The following is a 12,931-nucleotide window of genomic DNA, read 5'->3' on the forward strand; positions in this document are numbered from 1 at the left end:
CAGCAATAACCAACACCGGTCTGAACTTGTGACACTGAAACTGGAGAATGTCACAGACAAACAACACACTCCACACAAACAAAGCCGTTCAATACCTGAGAATAAAAGGTGCACATGTGATTTGATTGATGTGGTTGTTTTTTTGGAGAGTGACACTTGTGTTTAAAAATCTTCCAGCACACAGAGACGGTCAAAAGTTTTCAGAGTCTTTCGAGTCTTAAAACATGCGAGGTGTGGCTACCTTGGATGTAGTGATTTGGAGGTCATTCCAGCACCTTCACCTGGCCGTTGAGTTCCTCAAATCACTCCATCCTTTTGCTTTGTGGTCCAGTTCTGGCGCTCGTGATGGACACCACCCATCCAGACCTGCACTTCTGGAAATCCAATCATACGTTCAACCTTGTCAAAGTCACTCTGATCTTTACGTTTGCTCATTTTCCTTCTTTCCATCACATCAACCTGGAGGACAGCATGTTCTCTCGCCTCCAAATTTATCCCACCCACTGACAGGAGCAGTAGTGATGAGATGATCAATAATAATCACCTCACCTGTCAGAAATGACATAGTTATGGCTGATATGGTGAATGGTAAACAACATGCTTCTTCAGAGGCTCAGAAAACATTTGGAGATTTGGTTAAAGAGTCATATAAGTGATAAAATGATGTCATTAGAAGTCATTTGTTTTGCTCTGTATGCAAATGGGAAGGTAGTAAATGTGATCTGACTTGACAATTTTATAAAAAGAAAATGAATAAAAAATGGTAATTAATCCTCATTAATATTGTTATTATTATTTTATTATTATTATTATTTTATAATTATAATAATAATAATAATAATAATAATTATTATTATTATTATTATAATAACAATATTATTATTATTATTATTTTCTATAAATCAGGTATGCGCACTTCCAGGGCTGATCCCGGGTCTGCTGAGCTCGAGCTCAAAGTAATGACAGCGGCTCGCGCTACTGCAACGTCAGAGGGTCGCCGCGCGCCCAGTATTAGCTTTCATTCAAATCTGCGAAGCGTAACAACGGCTAGCAAACTTTGTGTTCGCATCCCTGACCTTAGACGGCATACACTTCCCGGCTAGCGCCAACGCAACTCCCCGCACCGTTAGCTTCTCCAGGCGAGCCGCGACATTCCCCCGCGGAGCAAAGTTAGCAAAGAACCTGACGAGACTTGTGGCTGAGACACTTTCAATTTAAGACAATTCAGCTAACTTTTCCAAACCTTTAAAGGCGCCGAATCCCTTCTGGGTGGTGACGACACTTCTGGAAGCATTAAATCCTGGTTTTGATAATGTCGTCCTCGGCAGTAGTGACGAATATCCTAGTGTGAGCGACCCAACTCCGGCCGGAGCCGCTGCTTTTCGCTCGGCTCCTCTCTTCGTGGCTCCGGGAACAGCCGCTGCAGCTTTTTCCACAACCCTGGCGCGGGCGCGAGCCCTCTGGGATACTGGGCAGGCTGGGAGGAGCGCGTGACCGCGCAATTTAAAAACCTGATCGGAACCGAGCGCGCGACCCGATAGTTGAATTTAATTTGTGCACGTCTGGACCGGAAATCAGAAAGAATGAAAATTATTTTTAAAAATTAAAAATAAAATAATTATTTTACTTCTTCATCAGACTTGACATGTGTGTATAGAAGAAAATGATTTAATTTAATTTTAATTAATTATTAAACGATTGTATCCCGATAATTACCAAAAACAATTTCATGGCAAATCACATATAAACATTTAGCGATATGGAATATGTTCCTATAGAGTAATCGGTTCAAATGAATGTAAATGTTGCATAATGTTACCGACAAGTTTAAATAGTTGTGTTTTATATATGACCAGTGGAAGGCGTAAATCTAGTTCCAACTGCAGCTTTTATATACTTCCTGTATACAGGTTGTGTTGTGTTATACTGGATACAGGTTGTGTTGTGTTATACTGTATACAGGTTGTGTTATTTTATACTGTGTACAGGTTGTGTTGTGTCACACATTGTGGTGTTGACATTTGTCATCCATATGCATTCCAACATGCAAAAACACATCTTCTGGAATAATTCATTATATTCTATTACACATTATTACACATTATAACCTATTATTACACGTTATATTGAGAAGTGTTGACAGCAGTCATCTCCTGTATTGAATAACAGCCAATGAAGAAGAAGGAGTTCTTCCTCCTCTCCTGCTGCCTTCAGGTGCAGCTGGAAATATTAAAGCCAAATTTTAAGCAAACAGTTTGGGACAAACAGGGTGAGCACAGATTTATGATTATTTTTTAACCACTTCAAGGACAATACTTTATGTAATAAATGGTCTTAACTAAGGTTTTCATCTTAATGCTTTGTGGTGAACTCAAGACAGCTACTTAAAACTCTGACTCTACTTTTAGATTAAATAAAAGTTATTTCAGCCAGAGCAACAAGTTTGTTTGAAATGTTAAAATATGTCCAAACGAGGTTGTGATGAGATCGTGAATGCAACACGGGAGCAGGAGGAGGAGCGGGAGAGGTTGACATGTGGGAATGACTCAAGGTTTTTTTTTTTCTTTAACAAATTCCAAGCATTGTTTCCTCCTCCTCCTCCTTGCTTCACTCCCGGGCAACGAGGCCAAGGATTTTCCAGGGTGGGGGGAGCAGATGATGGATAAATGAAGAGGAAAGATGACTCATTTTCCTCTTTTCATTTTAAAGTGCAATTCTGTTCTATCCAGCTGAATAAATAAGAGTGTTTTTCTGGGAATGCTATCATTCCTCTGCATCCCTCACCTGTTATTCCTTAGATCATCAAGAGGATGTAGACGATGGAGAAATAAACTGAAGTCAGAATATGTAAAACAATCTTGATGAATTAGAATATTTTACGAAAATGGATGTTCATGATCATCTTTTCAGACACATTTTAGCTCCACATTTTCACTACCAGTGTGTAGTGATGATTTGCCAGCATTTCACTGAATGAGAATTTTAAAAAAGTTAGAGTTTATGCAATTATCAGAGAGCATGCACGAGGAAAACAGATTATTTTTCTTGAATTTGGCTCAGCATTTTATTAGAATAATCAACATCCATGGAAATTTACATTTTATGGATATTAAACAAAGGTGAAGCATTGATAGCAGTAAATTCATTAGAAATCTGAGCCATTTAGTGTCACAGGTGATCACACAGTCACATCGGCTGCATCATATATAATCCAGGACACCCCACTAGATCCAGTTCTCCTTTCTTTTCTTCATGTCATCACAAAATAGCAACATTTCAGTCCTAATGACCCGAGACGGTGAGAGAGGTTGGGTGAGTCAGTTGGAGGGGATGTAATGAAGCTCGTTGTGACTCACATCAGCAGCAGGGCTGGAATGAGAACATCGTCCCTGATGGTTGAGACAAATGGTTTTTCTTCCTATTATGGAAGCAGGAGAAGCAGACGGATCTCAAGGGACAGTTTCGAGATAAAGATCAGAAGTAACGTTGCGTTCCTCCTCTGCAGGAGTGGAGACAGACCGTCTGAGGGCCGGGGGCAGAAACAGTAGAAAGGGCCCCAGTGTGCTGAGAGTCCTGGTGCATTTATGGTTATAGGAATAAACTTGTACACAATTATAAATGAACAGACAAAAGTTCTTTTAGAAAAATGAACAGAGAACCTTTAAAATTACAGCACTGTGTCTGTATTTCTGCTACCATTCTGTACAAAGAGGGCTTTTCTGGTCAGAATTATTTGAAACATTGACCTTCAGCTGTCGCTCACCTACCCGACTGAATGAGAAAACATTTTAAGAAAATCAATCAGCCTTGAATGTCACGTTAGATGATCCAAAAAATGTCCTGAAGTGTTCATTGGTCCACAAAATCAAAGCAAAGCCGCAGCGCCAGCAGTTAACGCTAACAGAGCTGAGCTCCTGCCGGCCACAGAAGTGCCGACAGAAACCATCCAGACGGCTGAGTGCCAGGTCAGCACATGACGCCTGACTCACCTCCCTCTCCTCTGACTCACCCCCCCCACACACACCCCCACCTCAGGTTCAGGAGCTGTGGCTCTGAGCCGGAGCAGGATCCTCTCTCCTGAGGTCGGGCTGCCGCTCCACGGGGCAGGAAGTCGTTCACGGATGCAGACGTGGACCTGCTGAGGAGGAAAGGACTGTTTTCATTTCAAAAGGGTGTTTCACTGTGAAGACAAAGGCTGGGTGTGATGATGATCTGTCAAGAAAAGGGCAAGAAAAGGCCGCCACCAGGGACCCGAGAGCCGGTCCGTCGCTTCTACGGTCCAACAATGCTGTCATGGAATTCTGGTTTGAGTTTGTGTCACAGAAACAGAAACGAGGTCTGGAGAAAAGGGTCAGCGTTAAAGGAGCAGTTTAACTAGAAAAAGCACTTTACATTAAACCAAATTAATGTAAATAAAAAAAAATTTAAACTCCATTCCTGCCATTAGCATTGGTAGCATTAGCATTCAGTGTGTCTAAGGAAGGTGCACCAACTTCCACGGAGGAATGCTGGCATTGCACCATCAGTTTTACACTAAAAGGTGATCATGAGGTCTGAGCTTTCATTCTTCATCCATTCCTTGAATTCTAACTTTATTAACACGACTCTGGACCGACATCAAGGCGAAGGCTCTCGCTGAGATCATTATATGAATGTCTTTGGGGCCTTCTGCACGCAGCGAGTGTGAGCGGTCACTCTGCTGGACGTAGGTTCCATCCAACACACACCGGATCCAAGAGTCACCATCGTGTCTACTGGTGACTGCATGCCACCGCTAACATGCTAACACACTGACGTGCTATGACAGAGACATGAACAGCTGCAGGCGATAATCCAACTGCACATTGTTCACAAAATGCTTTTGAAAACCAACAGTCGGTCGGGTCTAGAAAGACTTTCAGCGAAGTTCAGATCTCATCCGCGTATCAACAGTCAAGCCATCAAGAGGCTGCCCTCAGGGCTCCAACAAAATCCTCCCTTTATCAGGATCTAATCCAGACTTAAACAGGTCAAGGCCCACTCTTCTTCTTCCCATTTCACCATAATCTGTCAAGTAATTTGAGCCCAACGGACAAAAGAAGTCAGTAAAAAGATCCTGATACTGCAACTTTTTTCAGATCCACTCCAGGGGTTAGAGTCTTCACCGCTGACTTATTCCCAACCCTCCCACCAAGATTCATGAGACTCCATCCAGTCGTGTCTATGTAAGCCGATCCACCGTCCTCCGTGGTGGAAGTAATAAAGTTAAATTATTACTTCAACTTTCAGGTTGTAAATTTCCAACACTCATAATGACCTGTGAAATGAAAGTCCTTCCCTCTCTGCATCACACGCAGCAGCGGATAAACCTCCAGATTCTGCACGGATTCCCAAACATCCACACACACACACACACACACACACACACATACAATCAGCATCAGTGTGTCCTCCTGTGGGAGCAGAGCATCTGTTGGAGACATTGTTGGATGTGGAGCTGTAACACACGCAGCCATTGTGGACAGGAAGCTGGCAAAAGAGGAAACTGGCATCGCTGAATGGAAACAGGAAGAACTCGTAATATCAAGTTAGACTCAAATGCAGAGCCGTGTTAGAAACTTGATAGATTACAACCGAAGTTATTAGTCGGATTTTGCCAATAGGATCATATTTTATACTTACAAGAGATCCCTGCTGCAAATCTGATTTACCAAACAGGATTTGTGGAAATCCTCTGGTTCATTCTCATCTGAACTAATAGAATTAAAGAGAGGGAAAGCAATCGAAACCATCAGGTGTAGAAAATAATGTCAGAGACATGTCAGTCAGGTGATCATCAAGGAAAGCTGTCGATGGCGTTGATTGGAATCAATAAATTGGAGCAGAATGGTATCAGGGGTGAACTATGACGGCTGGTAAGTTATTTAAGAAGCAACAGTTTGGTAAAGATTGATGATGATGAGTCAGTGTGTTTGACAGGAACTGTGGGGTCTCTCAGGGGTCAGTTCTGGGTTCAAAACACTTGATCCTGTGTCCCTGTTTTATTTCAAACAAGTGAACACTTAATTAAAACAGCTTTAATTTCAGACAGGTAATTGTTAAATTAAATCAAGTTATTCAGCAAATGGTTTGAACTGATTTCACCATTTGATGCTTTTAATTTCTTTTTGGGTTTCTTCAATATAAACTAATAAATCAATCTGAACTCTTGTCTGAAAATTTCAAATATTTTACTGATTTTAATTAAATTTTGGCCAGCAATGGATGTTGTGTGAAGAACTGATAAAATGTTAGGCTGGTCCTGGATCACTGGTTCTTACTGTGACACAGGAAAATGTAATAAACAATATGAAACCGGTTTGTCACGTATCGAAGATTTTATTTCAGAACAAACATTTTCCCAGAAGGTCGAACAAACTCACACGATGAGAACACGTTTCATATCAAAGACTTTCCACACGGAAATAAAAAGTTTCCTCAAACAGACAATAAAAAATCTTGACGACATCGTTGGTGCGATCAACCCGTTTCCCTCTGATCAGAACAGGGTGGATAAAGGTTTAAATGCTGCTATAAATGGACATGAAACACAAGAACGGGAGCGACGGGGAAAAAACGTTCACAATCTTCTCACCAAACTATTTTAAAAAAACAGGTTACAGCTAGATTAATAAAGTGTGAACCGAACTCTCATGAATGTAAAAAGAAATAAATAATCAGGGGACGACGCGTCGCCTCGGCTGAGTAAGAAAAGACATTTTAAAATCAGATTCCGATGACGGATCGGAACAAAGATTCATCGCTGCGCCTCCGAGTCCGACGCGTCGGCTGGGTTTGGTCCAATTATCTGAAACAGAAGACGGTGAAGACGCTCAGAACTTGTTCACACCTGGAACGAATCAGCCGCTTCCCATCCGGGCCTCACCTGTCCAGGCGGTTGACCACGTCTCTCACGGTGTTGATGAGACTCTCGTGTTCCTGGGGGTTGGTGACGATGATGCTGTGGAGCTTCTTCATGTAGGAGTCGATGGTGTCCAGAGTGGGCGTCTCTCCGCTGGCTGTGTGTCGACAAAACGCCGCCTTAACAACCGGCACCGACACCATTTGACTCTCAACGGCGACTCGTCTCACCTGGCAGAGGCACGGAGGAGAAGCTGGAGGTGAGCGCCTGGCGGAGGGTCTCCAGATGCTGGTGCAGGAGGCCGTTACGCCCCCTCTCCTGGATCACGTCGCCCTCCAGCCTCTCCACCGCCCCCCTCATGCTCTCCACGTGTTTCTGCAGAGCTGCGTTGCGCTCCTCGTACTCCATGTTGGTCTTACGCAGCTGCCGCATCTCGGCTTCCCGCGCTGTCGGGTGAGGACATTGATCAGAGGTGAGGAGCAACAGTTGGCGCCGTTCATCCATTTTTCATTTGGTCTTTTAAATTTCAGAGCATCGCTGCCTGGGAATGGACGACAGGACTATTCTGGGACAAAGGAGCGCTAGAGGAAGCTCTCTCGAGGCAGAAATACTCAGACAAATGGAGGTTTTAAAAAACGCCGCTGCACACCGACTAGCAAGTTTTTCTCATCTACACGGCCGGGTGTGTTGAAGCCTCACCTTTGCTGTGGTTCAGAAACTCCTCTGTGAAGATGGGGATGTCAAACACGGTTCTGTCCTTCCCTTCTGCGTCTTTCTGTCGACAGAAAACAGCAAGAAAAGGTGAGTGGAAAACGTTCAGCCTCGCCGTCTGAAAGCTAGAGGTGGTCGTTCATCCAGCCAGGCAGCAGTTGGGCGGGTAATTGATTTTATACCTGGTCACGGGGGAAATACAGTGATGGGGTTTAAGAAATGGAGAAGTAATTTCATCAAAGCTGCTGCGAGGCTATTAAGAAGCCCTGAAATAGTTAGAGATGCATTCATAATAAAAATGTTTGTGGCAGCTTAAGGTTTAACTTTGTTCCTCCTGAAGATCCTCCAACTCTGCCTAATTTTGGAATGTTGGTCGAATTTTAGAGGAAAAGTGTTTTTCCTACAGAAATGCTATTCGCGACAAAGTCACCTCGGCCCAAATCCTCCAGGAACCCATGGAGACGTAGGAAAGAAATCTCTTGATATCATACAAAACCTAATGAGAAGGAATCTCAGGCTTACTGAAAGACGAGCGTCTGGATCCTGAATACGAACATAGAGACGAACGGATCGACCCGGATTAGAGACACGACCATTCGGACGCTTAGTGGTAAAACTAACTAATCATGATTCACTTATTTGATTCCTGGTGAAGGGCGTGTCGCTCAGGAAGTTCAATTCTGATCCGGATCTATGAGTAATTTTTTAATAGAACACTATCTTTACTACAGTCGATTACACAGGTGTGTGCAGGTCAGTCTAAGTAGTCATAATGCATTATAAGCATCTGTAATTCCCTTCCAACTGTGATTCACAGCTGCACCATTTGATGGCTGATATGCTGCAACCGCTAGCGTAACAAATATTTACGAATGCAGCCATAAAGCATTTTAATGATCTATGAATGACCCATAAAAGACGACAGATGTAGTCTTTGTATTACTAAATGTACACAGTCATCTGTTAGCATGCTAGCTCTGTTTGCCTTCCTAGCCTCTCTACATCAGCGTTTAATCTGTCCTACATCGCCAATGACGACACAAACTCTGGGCTCGTCTTTAACTGAGGTATTTTCCTCTTGAGGAAAAGCGATTGTGATTTTCTGGGGCAGGAAGGAGTTACTGACCTCGTGAAGGGCCTCACTGGCTACCTGGCGCCCACCATCTGGAAAGGAAGGAAAGAATAAAGAGGGAGGACAGCAGATGATTCATGTTTCCCGAGTCACCGTCAGCCATGAGTAAATCATGAAGTGAAAACCGAAGAAATCTCAACTCTGAAACGGATCTCCTTCAGTTGAGGAGCAGAGCGCAAACGATGAGCTCTGAGCTCCTGGAGCTGAATAATGGAACACAGTTAAATCATGCAGTGAAACATTTTTAGGATAGGTGGCCAGAGGTTTAAATATATACCGACATTCTGTTCAATGAGACTAGAACAATGCCTTCTGGGTGAAGACACGTAACAGCTCATCTTGTCCCTCTCAAACCCGTTTCAAACTTCCTTTGCATGATTTATTTGTTCCTTAAAGCCGGACAGGAAACAAACACGACATCTGGATCATCTAAAAGTCTCCACACTAAAGACAGAACGACGGTCTGGTCGGTTTGACCCACCTCCTCGGTGCCGTTTGCCCTTTTGCTTCTCCTGGACCTTCCTGGTGAAGTGCTTGTAGGCCTCGGTCTTCTGGTACTTCTCCAGCTCCCGCATGTAGCGCTCCTTGTCCCGCTCGGCCTCGTCCAGGTAGCGCTGCAAGGCGAGGAGACAAAGGTGAGACAGGACGGAGAAAGATTAGTCCTAATGAAGAGTCAAATCAAATATTAATTTCATGACATTCACTCAAGGCTTGTGATGAAAAATGCATCTTTTGATAGAACAGCACTGAAACTGGTGAACACTAAACTCCACGCTCTGCCTCACCTCTGGATTTAAAATGAGTGATGTTGAAGGTTTCATGAGGACAGAAATTAGGTTCAGCAAATAACAGCCATGATGTCACATGATTAAATTATATGCATGACAAAGAAGAAGATTTTAATTTGTAAAATCACGTTTACTCACAAAAGTCAAAATACAAGATAGTCACATTGACATAAAATCCAAAAGAGATTCAAGAAGAACAGGAATAACAATAATAATAATTATAATTATAATAAGAGTAAGAAGAATAAGAAAAATAAGAATAAGACAAATAAGAATAATTAGAATGTTAATAATAATAATAATAATAAGAAGAAGAAGAAGAAGAAGAACAGCTGATGCTGCTGAGGACAAACATGTTGCTGATGAATAATTTCTTTATTTCCTTAAATCACAGACAGGAAAGTATAAGTAATGACATTTAAATCATCAAATTCGTCACCCTGATAATCAAAAACTTGAGCGCTGGTTATGCATACAAGACTGTTGTCTGGGGCTGCGCTGACCTGCTTCTCCTCGGGGGGCAGCTTACTCCACTCGTTACCCAGCATCCTCGTGATCTCTGGAAACGGGACGTCCGGACGCTCGGCCCGCAGCTGCTCCCGCCTGTCGTTCATGAAGCGAACGTAGCCGGTCAGGGGGGCCTTGGGCGCGTTGCTGTCCTTCATCGGCTTCTTCCTCTTCCTCCCCTTGGTCCAGCTGCCACGTCGAGGCTTCTGCAAGGACAGCAGGAACACACAGGGAGGTTCAGAGATCGATAGTGTGGTGGGACCCGTTCATGCTCAAAAACCCTCCAGTACGGCCGCAATAAAGACGGACCTCCAGCTTTAGACGTGTTTGGTGGCAGTTGTTGCTGCGATAAAACCATCAGTCAAAACTCACATTTTGTGTTTACTGGGTTTGCTTTCAATTTTTTTTTCTCACCACCGTGTTCCAGCAGGATAATCCAGGAGTTTGAAGTGGAAAAATGAAAAAGTATGTGACCGAATACCTCCACGCTCAGCTCTTACCTCATCTCCATTTCTCTGGCCGTTGTTTTCGGCGTTGCCTCCAGGAGAGCCGGTCTGCTCCTCCATGACTTCTAGGACTGCAGGGGAGACCTGGAGGATGACAGGGGGCCACAAAACTTAACAGGTGTTAATATATAATTCAGACAGGTCAGTTATTTGGGGGCGCTCCTCCAGGAAACGGCGAGCAGACAGCGTCTCCTGCAGCAGCATCACCTCTCCTGCTCCTCTCCTCCCAGTCTTGGCTCCAGAATTCCTCTTGGCGAGTCACGCTTCCTCTCATAGAAAGGTCTTGCCTCAATAAATCACTATCAGGCAAGTGAGTGAATAAAAAACACATTGAGCCAACTCCTAAGGCACTGATGTAGCCTACTTACAACAGCAGGAAGTAGTATTACGGCACTACCTCATAAACAAATGTAAGAAAATAACTACATACTCAAAGCTCCCTGGAAAAAAACTTCTTGTCTAAGACTTTGAAATGCCAGCACTAGTTTATAAATTATCCTACAAAAAAGACTGAATTCACTGATGAAAACATAAGTTGTATTTGTAGGCAAAGAGTCCCGATTAGGTTTGACCTTTGACCTCCTCAAAGCCCTAAAGTAGGAAGTGAGCCTCTTAATCCTGGATGTGGTTTCTAACCCCGTGTCACAAAAATGATATGGAAATTCTTAGAATCAGTTTCATGACACATAGAAGCCAAACATATTCTTTTTTTTGCTCACATGTGTTTCAGATGTTTGTTTTTTTCAGGGCAGTGTGAACAACACAAACCAGATCTTTTAAATTCTGATCTTGGTTCTCTTTCATGCTGTCTGAAATCAGACACGCATCTGAATCCTGGTGATGTGAAAGCCCTGAAAACAATCTTATCAGAATTCACGAGGCTTTGACACAAACAATGCAAGACATGCTGGCATCTTTTTCTTTAATAAGCATGACAATGAACTGGTGTACAAATGACTGCACAAAATCTTATCTTCTACTAAGCAACAAGTGTGCTGTAAACATGGGGTGGTCGTGATGTATAATACAGTTCCCATGCAATAATGAATCCAAACAGTGAAGGCAAGAAGATCAGCTTTCTTCAGACAGAACAAAATCTGAGCATCACTTTCAAACGTAGGGGGAACAGAAGCATCTACACGTCTACATCAGAAACACACCCACACACGAGGAGCTGGGGCTGCGTTCACACATTCTGTGAGGCTTTCAGGAGCGAGAAAATGAAATCTTGCAGGAACTTGCCAGGAGGAAAAAAATATTAAAAGTTAAAAAAGTTGGCTTTAAAATGTTTTCAGCTGTAGACGTGAGGAATAAATGGAGGGCTGTAGCGCCCTCTGCTGGATGCAAACACAAATTGCAGCACTTCATGGTATTACATGGGAAGAATATAGGACTTATTGTGATGTTTCATGGTATTAATGTTAAATAAACGTGGAAAATAGAGGGAAAAATATATATGGAACATTAAGGAATTTAAATCCCATGATTCCAAAATATAAATTAAACAATAAACTCACTCGACACATGGGATGTAGACTCTAGTTATTCCTGCATTTTAACATTAAACAAGGTAAATTGTCTTGGTAGCATTTAGCTCACATTTTGGTACATAAACGTGTTTTAGCACATGAAGCTGTTGCATTATAAACTTGAAGTATCTGAGCTACTTTCAGGTAACCAAACCAAACCAAACCAAACCAAACCGTCCCAATCACCACATCCATCTGTCAGGAACACTGACGTTAGCCCGAGCGGCTAGCAGCTAACCACACCTAGCATCACCTAGCAGGAGCGAGATAACCATTAAAAAAACCACACAGATTAAATACACAGTGACGTGTTTTTCTTACACCCGCTGAACGTCTCTTTATTATCGTGACAAACTAAAAAGGTTAAAAACTTTTCGAACGTGTTGGTATCAGATGCTAAAACCCAGCGGTGGCACCTCAGGCTGTTTAGCTAGTTAGTTGTGCTGCTAGCTAGCGTTAGCAGTCTGCTAGCTGTGCAGCCACACAGCAAACGCTCTTCCTCAGCTAACGCTAACTTGTCAAGTTACAACATGAAGCAGTCTTTAACAAATGTCTAATGTGCACACAGTAAAACACATGAACGAACATTTACCTCGGATTAAGTAATCCGTAGTTGTAATCTGCCAGTCTGAATGGTTTTCTTAATCAAAACAATACAGCAGCCACATCATAGAAATAGAACACATAGACAATCATGTGATATGATAAGAAAATTTGGTTATAAATCAATCATTATAAAGGCCATATATTTTTAAACACCACATACACTCTAGATGCATAAATATTGTTTAAAAAAAACCTACAATAAATTAATTTCAAATAAAGGAATCAAAACAGAGAAAAGGAAGATTAATTAAATAGTCATTACGTCAAACAGT

At 42.6% G+C, this 12,931-nt stretch overlaps 2 protein-coding genes across 6 annotated transcripts in view; both read right to left on the minus strand.

The window, feature by feature from the left end:
- Positions 1–1,425, minus strand: part of peak1 (pseudopodium-enriched atypical kinase 1) — a 76,218-nt gene extending 74,793 nt beyond the window's left edge. For 4 of the 5 annotated variants that reach the window (XM_068312629.1, XM_068312628.1, XM_068312627.1 and 1 more), the window contains exon 1: positions 1,244–1,425. The gene's annotated coding sequence lies outside the window, so the exon portion shown is untranslated. Of the gene's footprint in view, positions 1–241; positions 375–1,243 lie in introns of all 5 variants that reach the window. The other variant, XM_068312626.1, reaches the window with a different exon arrangement.
- Positions 1,426–6,346: 4,921 nt separating this feature from the next.
- On the minus strand, positions 6,347–12,730 carry hmg20a (high mobility group 20A). Its single transcript, XM_068313149.1, has 9 exons — positions 12,646–12,730; positions 10,519–10,608; positions 10,015–10,224; positions 9,205–9,337; positions 8,718–8,755; positions 7,580–7,655; positions 7,111–7,326; positions 6,905–7,037; positions 6,347–6,826 (listed from the first exon to the last, which is right to left on the minus strand). The coding sequence occupies exons 2-9, from the start codon at positions 10,582–10,584 to the stop codon at positions 6,823–6,825; spliced, it is 876 nt and encodes a 291-aa protein (XP_068169250.1). The 5' UTR covers positions 10,585–10,608; positions 12,646–12,730; the 3' UTR covers positions 6,347–6,822.
- Between the last annotated feature and the right edge of the window lie 201 nt (positions 12,731–12,931).

The sequence above is a fragment of the Antennarius striatus genome, chromosome 4, assembly GCF_040054535.1.
Source record: "Antennarius striatus isolate MH-2024 chromosome 4, ASM4005453v1, whole genome shotgun sequence".
NCBI lineage: Eukaryota > Metazoa > Chordata > Actinopteri > Lophiiformes > Antennariidae > Antennarius > Antennarius striatus.

Bases quoted from the DNA above. Each gene is read 5' to 3' on its own strand.
- hmg20a (XM_068313149.1), bottom strand. From the start codon at position 10,584: ATGGAGGAGCAGACCGGCTCTCCTGGAGGCAACGCCGAAAACAACGGC. The intron at 10,225-10,518 runs GTAAGAGCTGAG...CTGTCCTTGCAG, and splicing joins GCCAGAGAAATGGAGATGAG to AAGCCTCGACGTGGCAGCTG. The intron at 7,656-8,717 runs GTCAGTAACTCC...TTCTGTCGACAG, and splicing joins CCAGTGAGGCCCTTCACGAG to AAAGACGCAGAAGGGAAGGA.